The sequence below is a fragment of the Brachionichthys hirsutus genome, chromosome 10, assembly GCF_040956055.1.
Source record: "Brachionichthys hirsutus isolate HB-005 chromosome 10, CSIRO-AGI_Bhir_v1, whole genome shotgun sequence".
Classification (NCBI taxonomy): domain Eukaryota; kingdom Metazoa; phylum Chordata; class Actinopteri; order Lophiiformes; family Brachionichthyidae; genus Brachionichthys; species Brachionichthys hirsutus.
In genome coordinates, this window is record NC_090906.1 from 598,777 (window position 1) to 613,456 (window position 14,680).

A 14,680-nucleotide genomic window follows, 5' to 3' on the forward strand; every position below is an offset into this window, starting at 1 on the left:
GGCTCAGTGGATGGGTTTACAGCCCCCCCCCCCCCCCCCCCCCCCATTGTCAAAGGATTAAATAAATCAAGGGCGGTGGAGACCTCGCGCCGCGGCACCCAAGCCGTGGCCTTTCAGACACACACAAACAGCGCTGCCCCCCCCCCCCTTCGTCCAGACACCGGGGGGGGGGGGGGTTGTTCAGAGGGGTTTTTAAAGGGCTCGTGCGTTCGGACAGTCAGACAGAAGCTGAATTTGTAGAATATCAGTGAAGAGAAGAGGAATCTTCAGGATTCAGAATCAGTTTCATATACGAGACGCCTCAAACTCAGAAACAAAGACTTCAGACCCATAATGACACCCACTGGACCCCCATCAAGGATGCCACGCCCCCCCCCCCCCCCGTTTTGTTCAGCTTTACCTAAACAAGCTAATAGCAATTCCAAAAAAAGGAAACATGCAGGAGAAGACTCAAAGTGAAGAACAGCAGCCAGTTAGAGTCACAGAGTGCAAACACATCACCCAGGGGGGGGGGGGAGGGGGGGGGGACACATCAAATGATTCATGTCTACCTGAACTTGGGCTGTAGTGGTTTAGCGGGTCGGCCACCCATGCACTGTCCTGTATTACACTCTCCATCTCCAAGTCTGCATGCAAGCCGATGGACAGATGGACCGACACACAGACGGATGGACGGATGGATGGACGGATGGACAGATGGATGGACGGACGGACGGATGGATGGAGGCCGGCAGAGGGAGAGAAGCACCTCAGGTTAGAGAGCAGAGCAACTGTACAGAAGTGATGCTAAAGCAATAACGTGTGAATCAGTCAATCATGCAAGAGATGCAACCTCAAGTTATAACGCTGTCACTGACACCCCCATGCTCTGCACCTATCAAAGCATGGGGGTGTGGCCAGCACTCGGGGGTGTGGTCATTTAACCCAGGTTTGAACCAAACCGCTGAAGTGCGTGGCGTGTGTGAGTGCGTGGGCGGGTGCGTGGGCGGGTGCGTGGGCGGGGGGTATACCAGCACCCACAGGGGGGGAAGAGACTCCAGGAAGCAGGCTGCAGGCCAGAGCAGGGGGGGGCTGAGGCAGAGGAGTCACAGTCAGGTGCCACAGATCACAGACACATGCTGAAACAACCGCGCAGACGTGATGCACTGCAGGGGGGGGGGGGGGGCAAGCCATGCAGGGACACCGATTCAATTCTATCATCACAGGACAGATCCAGGACCTGCTCGGGAGCAGAGCATCTGCAGGCTTTAAGAAAAAAAAACCCAAAATAGCACTTAGCCAGAACCCCAGCTCGGCTAAACTAAACGGACGCTTCGCTCCCGCACGGATTCGGATGTTACGCACGCAGAAATGCGTCCCAACTTCCACCCCAGATAAAGCCACTCTCGGGGGGGAGTACCTGGTTTGGGCGCCGTGTTGGTCATGGACTGGGGGACTTTATCATTTATGAGCTCCACACACTCGCTGGGAAAGAAGCCAACCTGGAGACGGGACAGGGATGAAGGATGATCAGGTTCACACAATTCAGTGATTGATCCTAAACGTGCTTCTGGAGCGTAAAGTCAACGTGTGAGCGATACATCCGTGCTGCTTCCGAACGGAAACGCGGGTCGCACACACGAGACCTCGGTGGCGTTTGCAGGCGTCCCACATGATCGGCCAAACGGTAGAAGAATATCTTCGATCGGGAGACACCCGACGACCTGGCCTGAAAAGCAATGCTAACGCTACTCTTTGTTGTAAATCGATCCATACTTCTTTTTCCTTCTTTGTTTTCTTTAATGCTAGTGAGGATACAGGGGGGGCACTTATAACAATTACATAGACAAATGCTACTGTTTAGGGTTGTTGTTGTTGTTGTTGACGAGCTGCATGTGGGAGAACTAAAGTGTGTTGGGACGGTAGCGACGGGTTTAGGATTACACACACCCTGAATCGCCCTGAAACCCGAGCTCACCTGGTAGCCATGCTTCCCCCCCGGAGCTCACCTGGAAGCCATGCCCCCCCCCCCCCAGCACACCTGGAAGCCATGCTCCCCCCCCAGCTCACCTGGTAGCCATGCTTCCCCCCCGGAGCTTACCTGGAAGCCATGCTTTCCCCTCCACCACGTCGTGTCTTCTTTGGGCGGCATGTCGATCACAGACACGATGTCGCCAACCTGCAAAGATTAAACGCCGTGAGACTCCACCCCCAACCGATCACCGAATATCTAGAGACAGTCGCTGTGTGCATGAATGGTGGAGAGAGAGAGAGAGAGAGAGAGAGAGGCTGTTTGTGTGAGCCGTCGTCACCTCGAAGGACAGCTCGTCTGACGCCTGGGCGTTGTAGCGCTTGATGACGTGGGCGGCGGCGATAGCCGGTACGTTAATAGACGACTCTTCATGGACTAATAGATGATTCCCTTTATTGTCGAGCTGGGGTGCGCACAAACGCACACACACACACACACACACACACACAGACACAGACACACACACGCACACACACACACACACACAAACGCACACACACACACACAAACACACACACACAGACACACACACACAGAGAGAGAGAAAACATTCCAGTTCGGTGATTTAAATTTCGTCGCTCCTCTCCCACCAGGTCGATCAGAACAAATACCACCTCCTAGAATATTCTAGTAGTTTTGCAGCAGTACTTTGGTGTTTCTGCACTAATCCTGTAATCAGTTAGTAGTTCTACTGCAGTACTTTGGTGTTTCTGCAGTAATCTTGTAATCAGTTAGTAGTTCTACTGCAGTACTTTGGTGTTTCTGCAGTAATCCTGTAATCGGTTAGTAGTTCTACTGCAGTACTTTGGTGTTCCTGCAGTAATCCTGTAATCGGTTAGTAGTTCTACTGCAGTACTTTGGTGCTCCTGCAGTAATCCTGTAAACGGTTAGTAGTTCTACTGCAGTACTTTGGTGTTTCTGCAGCAATCCTGTAATCGGTTAGTAGTTCTACTGCAGTACTTTGGTGTTTCTGCAGTAATCCTGTAATCGGTTAGTAGTTCTACTGCAGTACTTTGGTGCTCCTGCAGTAATCCCCTGCAGCTTGTTTTCGTTGGCGGGGGCCGCTCTTCTTCATTAAATATTCCTCTTTGCTGCTGAAACTGAAAGCGAAGCTAAACTTCTGACATATTTCCTCTTTCCAGACGTTTTAATGCCGGATTTTAATGATAACTTGCTTTAAACTACTTTGTCTAATCAGGCTGCTTCACTGCACCTGAGTAACGATGCTTTTTGAGTTTTACAGCTTTTCAATGAACGCTGACGAGAAAAAAAGCACTTTATATGGAAGAGCATCGTAGGCTATTTTACAAATCGTAGATTTTTAGTCATTCAATTCAACAATGCAACTCAATAAAGAAAGAAAGTAGGAAATCTTTTTATTTTGTCATTGAATGTTGGCCACTACAAACGCATCAACGAAATTGATTGGGCTCTAATGACGAGAGCTAAAAATAATAACTTGTGCTCATCTTCAAACTTTTGGATAAGAAGCTCTGACTGTTCTGAAAACCTTTTGTGTTGTTGTTGTTGTTGTTTGCATGACTGGTGCGCGCGGTGCAGTTCTACCTCCATCCATGTGAGGGCAGGCCCGCAGTTGATCTTGTTGTCAGCGATGGCTGAGAGCCGGGAGAGGTAAGCTAGCAACATCTGGGAAGCAGACTGACAGGCAGCGAAACACACAGGTTAAAATAACCCAAATGTTTACCACGACAAGAAAACCGACGGAAGAAGAAGCCGTTTGACTCCGGTCGGTCACGTGGCTCCTGCTGAGCCACGGGCCGACCCGCACACAATGACCCTGAACCGGTTCCACCAGCTCGGAGAGAACAAAGGATTTAGCAACCAAGCTGACACCTTATTGTTGTGTTTTAGAAGTAGACAGGAAGTAATCGGTTTCATTCAGGGGCAGCGTGTGGTCAAAAACAAAGCTTCACAGTGTGTTTTAAAACCACCTCCGACTGGTCGGTCAGATTCTCCAAGCGAGGAAGCTCGGGCAGCTGGGAAAAGCGCCGGTCGTAGATGCAGAGGTGCAGGTGTTTGTCCAGGACGCGGAAATCCTCATAGCTGCGCTTCACAATCCAACTTCGACCCTTTTAGAACGAAAAAAAAACATCCAAGGAAAGATTTGAACTCTGATAGCAACAGAGAACAATAAAAGATTGCCCTCGCTTAAAAAGCACAATGATTACATTTCAAAAAGCGCAAGCTAGGTTTGCCCTCGATCCCCGGAATTAGACGCAACGCTTGCTTTTTAATCTGTAGTTTTATTTTTCCTCCAGTAAAAACGGGCTCCAAACCTAAAAACAGAAACCACTGAGAGAAAGTAGCGGTGCAGAAAGTATTCAGCTTTGATTCGGCCTACAAAGACCGAAGACCTGCAGGGAAGGCTCTGTGGGCGCCGTCTGCCCCACTTTCCAGTCGCTGCTTCCACGCGCCACATTCTCTGGGTTTGTGGACCTGAACCAAACTCAGCTGTGCTACTCTGTCGAAAGCTCCGGCTGCAGAGCTGTGTGCCAAATCTTTGACGTTTGCTCCCCCCCCCTTTTTTTCAAACTAGTAAAGCTGTAAAAAGTTGGAATTTCCACGCATGCGGACCTCGCCAAGGTCGCAAGACGGAATATGAGCCGTGGAGGGAGAAGCAGGTAAAGCAGGTCTGAGCCGCTTTCCGGCTGTTGACTGTATATATGATGTCATCATAAATAATTTGCTGATAATTTGCGGACTCTGACATTTCTCCCTAAAAAGTAATTTTTAAACCGACTTTAAAACTTTTTCTACTCCGACAAACCAAAGCGAAGCAAAACTAAGCAAGAAATACAGCAAATTATGTAAAAGAAAAAAAAAGAAAAAGAATCGTGCATGAGCGCCAAACGAATGGAGCGCTCCTGCAGGACTCTGCCATCGATAACACAATCCGATACTCGGTGGATGCTGACAACGGTAACCTTTGGAGCGAGCGACGGAATCAAAACAGAAAACACGTGCGACCTATCCTCCGCGAGACGAACGTTAACGTTCGAGGGGTTTATTCCTTTTCCATTCAAATAGTAAGAAGCAAAAACAAATCCAACATGAGATAATATATATATATAAGATAATTATGGCATGCCGTTCAGGAACTTATTATATATATATATGAAAAGTGAGGTCTGAGAACATGGACTGAACTCTGGAATATGTATATATATATAAGCGCCGTATAAAGCCAAGGGGTGCAAACTCATAAACCGTTGTAGCGCTTTTCTCTAGTGCGGTGACTAATTGTGCAACGTGTCCGTTTCTCGGCGTTTGGCGTGCCGACAGCTGTTCGTCACGCCCCCTCGCTGGCCAAACTGCTCTGGCTTTATACGGCGCTATGCATGTTCCGGGGCAGGCAGCTTCGACCCCATCACGTGACTTGTCGCGCGTCAGACGGACACTCACAGCATGTATTACAGTACAAGTACAGTCAAACAGTAGCATGTATTACAGTACAAATACAGTCAAACATCCTGTCTAAGAGGAGCCTTTCAAGAAAGCCGTTTTGGGTTTGTTTCAGGGCGTTCATTATCTCTTCATTGAGGATTGCCGGCAATCCTCTGAATATCTGAATATATATATGGAAATTTCTGAATATATATATCAAAACATATATTCCAGAGTTCGGTCCATATTCTCAAAGTTTTCATATATATATTCCAGAGTTCGGTCCATATTCTCAGACCTCACTTTTCATATATATATATAATAAGTTCCTGAACGGCATGCCATAATACACATATATATATATATATATATGTTAAAACATGTAGAGTTCTCTTAAGTACTTGATACCCGACACTTTCAGAACCAATTCAAACAGTGGGGTCCGTCTATTACCTGGCAGTAGATATGAACTAAGTACACCAGGTCCTTAGACTCAGATTCGTTCCGCGTTACGTCACACTGTTCGTCCCCGAGGGACAACTGGAAGACAGAGAGGACAACGAAGCTTTAGACAAAACAGAAAAGGACAATTGATTATGAAGGAGGCGTAACGTGATATACGGAGCGCTAGCAGCTGAAGAGCCGTATTTAATATTGCTGATTGTCATCATGTGTCATTCCTAAAACACAAAAGGGGAAGGGGAGGGGGTCACGATTCAATATATAATGTTCACACGAATCAATCGGTCGACAAACACAACCTCCCTCCGAGAAGCGATAACTAATCAAAAATAATAAATGTTGTAGCGACGGACGCATCGCTCGCATCCAAGATTGGCCCATTTATTCTAATTAGTCATGGAGGATTTTAGAGAGTTTGTGTAAGATGCATTCAGTTTACGCAAACACAGACGCACCCCAAACGCAGCACATTACGTCACTGTTATTACACAGAAACCGATCCAGGATAGAGGGCTTCCCTTAGTTCTGGGTTCTTTGCAGTCCCTGTCAGGAGAACCCAGTGGCGTAATCCCGTGTGCGAGTGTCGCGCATCAACTCAACCAGAAAAAACATTCCGGGGAAATCAGGACATGAACAACTCCCAGGTGACGCGCATCGTTTTGAGGATTTAAATGCGACCGTTGCTGTTTATTTTCTCCCAAATCCTTTCCGGGTGTAACGACCTGAGAGAATCATTTCCAAGTTTAGAACAGAAAGTTCCATCCAAAACGATGCAGAGGCGAGGTCTTTGCACGGATACCGTTAGTTCCGCGCTGGAAGGAGACTCCACTGGAAAACAAGAGTTCTCTTGTGGAGAGCCGCCGGAGCTCCACACGGCAGCGCCCGGCTTTGTCTGAACGCCTCCGTGTGGTTCTCCGGGCATATAGCGGTTCTGTGACCGGTACAAGCCGAGCTCCGCTAAACAGATCATGTCTGAACAATGTCATGGTGCCAGTGAGCGGAGAGAAACACATTAAAGCCGGCTTGAATCGGTTGTTCACGGCGGGGCAGCGGTAAACAGAGGCTTCCTGTGGCTGCGTCTCCGACGGGCGCGACGGCCAACAACCCGATTGCCTCTCGGCCGTCCGGTGTCTGCGCTGGCCAATCACATCCCCGAGCTCTTCTGTTGTCACAGCGACAAGCCAAAGCAATAAATCAAACCCAAAGAAAAAAAAAAGGAACTGGAATGCAACGAGGCTTTCTGCCATTTCTGCTGAAGGCTCCGATGCTTCGTGCTTCGGACGGATCATTTAGGCCGCTGCAGCCGAGGAAACCTGCTTTTGATGGACAGGGATCGCTGCCGCTTTAATACGGAACGCTCTGCCGTGTCAGCGGATGATATCAGCGTTGCTAAACTGTGTTCATCATCTAAAGGTCCTCTTTAAATTCAGCTGCTGCGTCTGTTGTTTGGGTTAGGGTTAGGGTAAACCGACCTTTGCCCGAGCTAACGGCGTAGCTCGAGTGTTTGTATTGTCTCATTAACGACTGGACGCACTGTCGGGCTGCATCATCAAACAATTTGACCATATATGGCCCGCTAATGTTGGCACTAGCTATGTTAGCATGCTAGCCTAATAGCATTACTCGTGCACAGAGGAGCTAGCATTAGCCGTGAGCTTGTGTTTGTCCAACAGAGAGCAGAGTTGTCAGACAAATATTTCTGGCCTCTGGTAAACTCGTCTCGTCAGGGGTACGTCCTTCCTGCTCTGCTATCGGCATTCTACAGAAACTACTCAGACAAATGAGAAAGACAGGTCCCGTCCGAGGTCACAGAAAGACAGGTCCCGTCTGAGATCACACAGAAAGACAGATCCCGTCTGAGGTCGCAGAAAGACAGAAAGACAGGTCCCGTCTGAGGTCCCACAGAAAGACAGATCCCGTCTGAGGTCCCACAGAAAGACAGAAAGACAGGTCCCGTCCGAGGTCCCACAGAAAGACAGAAAGACAGGTCCCGTCCGAGGTCCCACAGAAAGACAGATCCCGTCTGAGGTCCCACAGAAAGACAGAAAGACAGGTCCCGTCCGAGGTCACACAGAAAGACAGGTCCCGTCCGAGGTCACACAGAAAGACAGGTCCCGTCCGAGGTCACACAGAAAGACAGGTCCCGTCCGAGGTCACACAGAAAGACAGGTCCCGTCTGAGGTCCCACAGAAAGACAGGTCCACTCAGAGGTCACACAGAAAGACAGGTCCCCTCAGAGGTCACACAGAAAGACAGGTCCCCTCAGAGGTCACACAGTAGCCAGCCTTGTCGTTCCACTGGGGTTGTATTTCTTTCTTCCATCCTCTTTAACGGGCCTCCTGGGACAGTTTAGCAGTACAAAGTATCTGGGAGCCACTCTGAATACCGAGCAAATCAACAACCTGGTAAAATAATCGGTATAAATAAGTATAAATAAGTATAAATAAGTATAAATAGGCCAGGAAAACTTGGGCACTGCTTTTAAAAAAAAAGTCCCCGTGGAAAGTCTGGTAAGATCCAAGTAAGAAGCTCAAAATCTAAAAGAGACAAACAAAATGCTCTGGACAACTTTCTCTGCGTGTGTGTGTGTGTGCGTGTGCGTTTCTTTGCTCCCATCAGGACAGATGCTGACCCTCCCCAGCAGTGGCACGAACCGGTACGAGCTCATCCCACGAAGGCCTTACAATAAATGCCCTTTGTCTCAATGCTCCTGCTCAACAATGAGAATAAAAGATGTTCCATTGCCTCCGTTGCGATAGAGACAACGGAGGCTGAAGTATCTTCGCCTGTATTTATTGCCGTTTTCATTCCCTGCTGTAGTTTTGCGCGTTTATTACGAGCGGCCGCTGCATTTCGGCCAAACGTGGATTCGTTTCTGTGACCGTCTGGCAGCGTGTTGGTTGGAACCGCACAGCGGAAAACATCGTAAAAATAACGACGACGAAAGTTAAAGCTCACGAGAACAGTATCTTCAACCGCAGTTAACAACGTCTTATATTTAGTTACTTCAGATGGCGTTCTCGTGTACAAGCTGCACAACGACAGACGCGTACAACATATTTCTGGTACTGACAGAAGCCACAACAGGAAAAAACACGACTTCTACATTTCAGCAAGTGCGTCCGCTCCAAACCAGAAGACGAACCAAATTACTTGTGTTGACGTCCAATGCCAGATCGTCTGCACACAAAGGTGCCCCCCCCCCCAGGCAGACCGCCTCCCATTCTGGTCCTTCCTTGAGGAACGGACGTTCGGTCCAACCCGCACCGGATCGGAACACACTGTCCCTGCCGGCACAGAGCTGCTATCCGGTCGTTCCATTGCATTCTGGATTCAACGATACCGTTAGAGCTGGTCGTCTTTCACGCAACCTGGAGGTACGACTAAACCGGCCGTGTGGCGTTTAGCGGGTTCAAAATGTACACGACAGAAACAAAGGAAAGACAGTGATTACGGCAAAACAGCTCTACGGGAACTCTATTAGAACTCTACGGGAACCCTATTAGAACTCTACGGGAACTCTATTAGAACTCTACGGGAACTCTATTAGAACTCTACGGGAACTCTATTAGAACCCTACGGGAACTCTATTAGAACTCTACGGGAACTCTATTAGAACTCTACGGGAACTCTACAGGAACTCTATTAGAACTCTACAGGAACTCTATTAGAACTCTACAGGAACTCTATTAGAACTCTACGGGAACTCTATTAGAACTCTACAGGAACTCTATTAGAACTCTACAGGAACTCTATTAGAACTCTACAGGAACTCTATTAGAACTCTACAGGAACTCTATTAGAACTCTACGGGAACTCTATTAGAACTCTACGGGAACTCTATTAGAACTCTACGGAAACTCTATTAGAACCCTACGGGAACTCTATTACAACTCTACGGGAACTCTAATAGAACTCTACGGGAACTCTATTAGAACTCTACGGGAACTCTATTAGAACTCTACAGGAACTCTATTAGAACTCTACAGGAACTCTATTAGAACTCTACGGGAACTCTACAGGAACTCTATTAGAACGCTACGGGAACTCTATTAGAACTCTATTAGAACTCTACAGGAACTCTACGGGAACTCTATTAGAACTCTTTGGCAACTATATTAGAACTCTCCGGGAATGCTACGAGAACTCTACGGGAACTCTACGAGAACTCTTTGGGAACTCTGCGCAGTCGTCTTCGTTTATATCTGAAGAGCAAATTCCAAAAAGCAGAATACATTCCATTCACGACGGTCATTTTCCATGAGTTACAGAGGTGAAGTTCCTCTAAATAAAGGTTTCCACAGAGGACAATAAGCTGAACCCAACAGCCATATTTTCGACAGAAGCAAATTAATGAGTCCTCCGGGTACAATAGGGCAAGGGGGGGGGGGGGGGGGCGTTGCTCCGATTATCCAGCAGAACCACAAAGGAACCGAACGACACGGTCAAATCGACAGAAAGACACTCGGTCCGGTTTTCTCACCTTCCTTGTCCGAGTTCCAACACTTTCCTTCCGTGCAGCTTCAGGATCAGAGCCTGCGCCTCCTTAACGCCCCCAAACACCTGCCCCCAGTTTCTAATTCCCTGAGCAGGAGGGTATTTCTCCAGTGGGACAGTACATCCTGTGGCCGGGGTCCCGTTTCAATGCTCCGCAACACAACTCCCCTCAGCCAGACGTAAATGTCAGCCCCTACACCTTCTCCCACGCACAGTGCAAGTTCTCCCAGAGACGTGGAGTGGGAGGCAACGGCATTAGCAGCAACAGCGGCGTCCGGGGGGGGGCGAGAGGAGGTGATGATTAGGGGGACCCCTCGACAGGACCGCTCGACTCATCTACATTTCACCATCTCTCCCATCCTACCGCCGCTCGTCCCTTTCTTCTTTTGCTGGTTTATTTTCTTAGATAACTGGAACTGGAGTCAAACACCCGGGTTGATTAACAACGAGGGGGGGGGGCAGGCGGAAAAAGCAGTCTCCATTCAGTCGTCTACAGACTTCTCCCTGTCCCTCCACCATGCTTTTCCCTCCTTTCGTCTGTCTGACATGCTGGTTCACCCCTCCCCCCATCGCTCCTCCTCTTACTCCTCTATGGTTGGTACGTTCCCAGGACAAAGAGCAGGGGATGGAAGGAGAGAGAGAGAGAGAGAGAGAGAGGAAACAAAAAACAGGGGAGGGGGTGCACTCCACATGTGTTGCGCCCCTCTTGCACGTTTTACCGAGAACACTCGACTGAGAAAACGTGCCACTCCGACAAGAAAAGCGAGTCAAAGCGCTTCCAGGCATCAGAATGCATTTCATGAAGTCAGCAACCGATGCTCTGCAAAGTGTAGCAAGAAAATGGGACGCGACTTCAACTGGAGGGAATCAAACGCTGCATCTAACCCCCCCACGATAAAGAACTAGAGAGCGACGGCTAACGGCCTACAAGGTGCAAATACAGTCACCAAAAGTAACACATCAGCTGGATGACTTCATGTTCGCCATCCACACATGAAACGGATTAAAAACGACGGGTTTCTGGAGAGGAGGAGGAAATCTAAGCAGCCAGTGTCGAGGAGGAGGAGGAGGAGGAGGACACGTGGGAGCACAAGAGAGGCCGCGAGGGCACAGAGGAGACCCCTCCCTGGCGGTTTTCTGCTGCCGCCACAAAAGGAAAAGCATCACAGTGCTCATTTTCGTGGAGCCGGTCGACTTTAGGAATTTAAAGGTTCCTGGACAGAAGCCGACGGGAGAACGGCATCAAATCTGATTATGAATATCCACATGCTAATCCAATGATGACCCAGTTCACTCGGCCTTCTGCCCCCGCCCCGCCAGCGACGGGTCGGACAGAGTCAAACAGCCGCAGGGCGGTCGGGCGTTTCCCAGGAAACAAGTTTCAGTCATTAACGGCCATTAGGAAAAGGCTAAGCGATCCTTTAGGCCGTGCTTTTCTGACGGAGCTTCTGAGAAGTGAAGCTAAGATGGAAATTAACATGAATTACTTCTGACATCCAGCAGGGGGCGGCGTCACATATCTCAAAAAGGAGAGAGAAAAAGACAGAGACGAAGATGAAGAAGGACCAGAAGAGGAAGGGCCATGAATCACCAGTGAGGAGCAGCATTCGTCTGACAAATGAAGGAATTGATCAAATTCAAACCTTTCATGTGATGATGAAAGGTTTGAAGTGAAACTGAATTCATCCATCAGCTGCCGATCTGATCTGGATGTGTGTCTGTGGGCGGGGGGGGGCGGGGGGAGCCCATTACGGGTTGTTCTAAATTTGATTACGACTGCTTGTAATTGATTTACTCCGTTGACAAACTGCCTGCAGAGCTTCACGGCGATAAACGGACGATTCTTGATTGTTTTTCTCCCGTTATCGTTTCTTTTATTTTTATTCCCTGCATTTCTTTTTTCCTGCCTCTTTCCTCTCTCATCCACACGATACCTGACGATCAGGTGGTTGCTGTGGCACCGGGAGCGATGCTTCGCGGGCCGAAACATCTCATTGATCGGGGAACGATCGAGAAATGCTGCGATGAGAAATAGCAGCCGGCCTCCCTGGACTCTATTTTCATCTCGGGGCCGCCTGCGGTTTGTTGCTCGCAGCAGCTCAGAGGCAAAGGGGGACGTGTGAAGGAGCGACGTCGAGAAGCGTTGATTTTAGCCCCCCCCCACACACACACACACACACACAGACAAGACTTCTAGTGGGGGGCCTGACAAGCAAGGGAGAGATCATAACTTGGAACAGGTTGGGAAACTTGTTTAGTGTTGAGCGCATGCGGTGATACACACACACACACACACGCACACCTACACACACACACACCTACACACACACACTGTGTGTGTACATAAGCTAAACAGAACGAGCCGGATGCAGAAACTCTCCTTCCTCTGGATGTAACGAGGGCAGAAAGGGAGAAAGGGGTGGGGCCGTCCTCAACGAGCTGGCGGCGCTCCCCGGGGGGAGCCAGGTCGCCGGTGAAAACGCTCCCATGTCTCGGGACTAGAGACTGGAAGCTGAAATCGAGGACTTGGCCCGACCCGGTCTGGAGGTCCAATGAGGCGGCGTCCTTATTGGAGGCACATGTTGGTTGAGGCAAACAGCCATTTCCTTTCGGGACATTCAAACAAGTCCAACGAGAATCAGAACGTGTAACTCTCTCTGCTGGATTCTGGTTTTCAGGACCCTTTATGCATCAGAGAGGACAAACTCATAAAACATGGCGTCCTGAGCAGCCAAAGATCTGCGTGGGGGGGGGGGGGCAGACGGGTACCAGGTACGTCTCATCAGTCTGTTGTCGGTAAACAAAAGCACAACGGAATATCAAACAGGCGTCACGGACAGTAGAGTCGAATCACTCTGGAAATACCGGCCTGGTGGGGGGGCCGAACACCGACGCGCACCTCGCTGGCACGCCGGCGTCTTCACGGTTCCACGACGAGTCCTTGCGTGACTCAGACGCTCCCACGGCAGCGTTTCAAACATGGCAACCAAACAATGTCTTCCAGTAGAGGGCGCACGCACAAACGAAGCGCCGGGTTTCCAGCACAGACGCCCCCCGAAGGAGGACGAAACTACGACTGACCAATAACGGACGCAGAGATGACAGGAGTGATAATTCTGTAAGGATCAAACGACCGGCGTGGGGGGCCTGTGGGGGGGCTTGCGTTGCCATGGATAGACCATAACTCCCATCGGGACGGATGTCAAACCGGTTCTAATAGAACTCTGTCCTGTTTCTGAGGAGATGAGACGAACGGAATAGACGCGTCAGCGACTCGTTCAACAAGCAAACGCCTTCGGCCGAGGGAAGATTGTCCACCGGAACCAAAACGCAGATCAATGACCCCCCCCCCCCCCCCCCCCCCAAAGAGGGGCGCGGCGGTTGGGAGTTCTCGCTCGGGGTTACGTTCACTGGAGAAGACAAACTGAGGGACGGGGCAATGGAGGGACAGACAATGACAAACATGGACTTATGCCTCAGCTCACTGCTGACCCCTGCTGGTGGCTGTGAGCAATAACAGAGACGTCCGTTAAACAAGCAGAAGTTACACGTTTCACCTGCAGCATGGGCGGTGCTGATAGGATCAATGATTAAACCCCATCAGGAGCAAAGGAGCCCCCCCGAGGGCGTCCGGCGAGGCTTCCTCAACACTCACGAGAAAAGGTTGAAGAGATTTACCTGAATCGTGCCAAAGTCCACGTTCTCATAGTGGAAGTGAGCGCACTCTGCCAGCTTCGGGAAGTGGCCCTTGGTGAAGCTGAGTCTGCAAGAATGCACGCACACACACACACACACACACACGCACACACGCACACACACACACACAGTTGGGTTGGCACTTCAGCGTCTGCACCTGACACCATCCTGAGTGACGGAGGCAACGAAAGGAGAAGGAAGACACCGAAATAGACTCAGTGGAGGAGACTGGAGGTGAAAAACAGCCCGTCAGGGAAGGAGGGAGGAAGGGAAGGGGGGAGGGAGGGAAGGAGGGAAGGAATGAGGGATGGAGGGAGGGAGGGAGGGAGGGAGGGAGGGAAGGAGAGAGGGAGGGAGGGAAGGAGGGAGGAGGTGACAGACGACGGCAGGGAGCGACATGGTGAGGGATGGAGGGAGGGAGGGAAGGAGGGAAGGAGGGAGGAGGTGACAGACTGAGAGGGAGGGGGGAGGAGGTGACAGACGGCGGCAGGTGAGAACGTGCTCCCACTCACTTCTTGACGTTCTTGACCTTCATGCTGGCCGTGCTGCTGCTGCCGGAGCGCAGGAGAGGCTCCGCCCTCAGCTCGGGGACCTCGGCGCTCCTCGCCT

At 50.1% G+C, this 14,680-nt stretch overlaps 2 protein-coding genes across 2 annotated transcripts in view; one reads left to right on the forward strand and one right to left on the reverse strand.

Moving 5' to 3' along the window:
* Positions 1–14,680, forward strand: part of LOC137900575 (histone H2AX-like) — a 247,668-nt gene that overhangs the window by 65,901 nt on the left and 167,087 nt on the right. The gene's annotated exons all lie outside the window — the stretch shown is intronic.
* arhgap32b (Rho GTPase activating protein 32b) overlaps positions 1–14,680 on the reverse strand; it is a 36,377-nt gene that overhangs the window by 15,135 nt on the left and 6,562 nt on the right. The window contains 10 exon segments of the mRNA XM_068744108.1: positions 552–626; positions 1,021–1,071; positions 1,400–1,481; positions 2,081–2,158; positions 2,292–2,414; positions 3,578–3,670; positions 3,964–4,101; positions 5,870–5,956; positions 14,054–14,138; positions 14,584–14,678. Coding sequence (XP_068600209.1) covers positions 552–626; positions 1,021–1,071; positions 1,400–1,481; positions 2,081–2,158; positions 2,292–2,414; positions 3,578–3,670; positions 3,964–4,101; positions 5,870–5,956; positions 14,054–14,138; positions 14,584–14,678 — 907 coding nt within the window.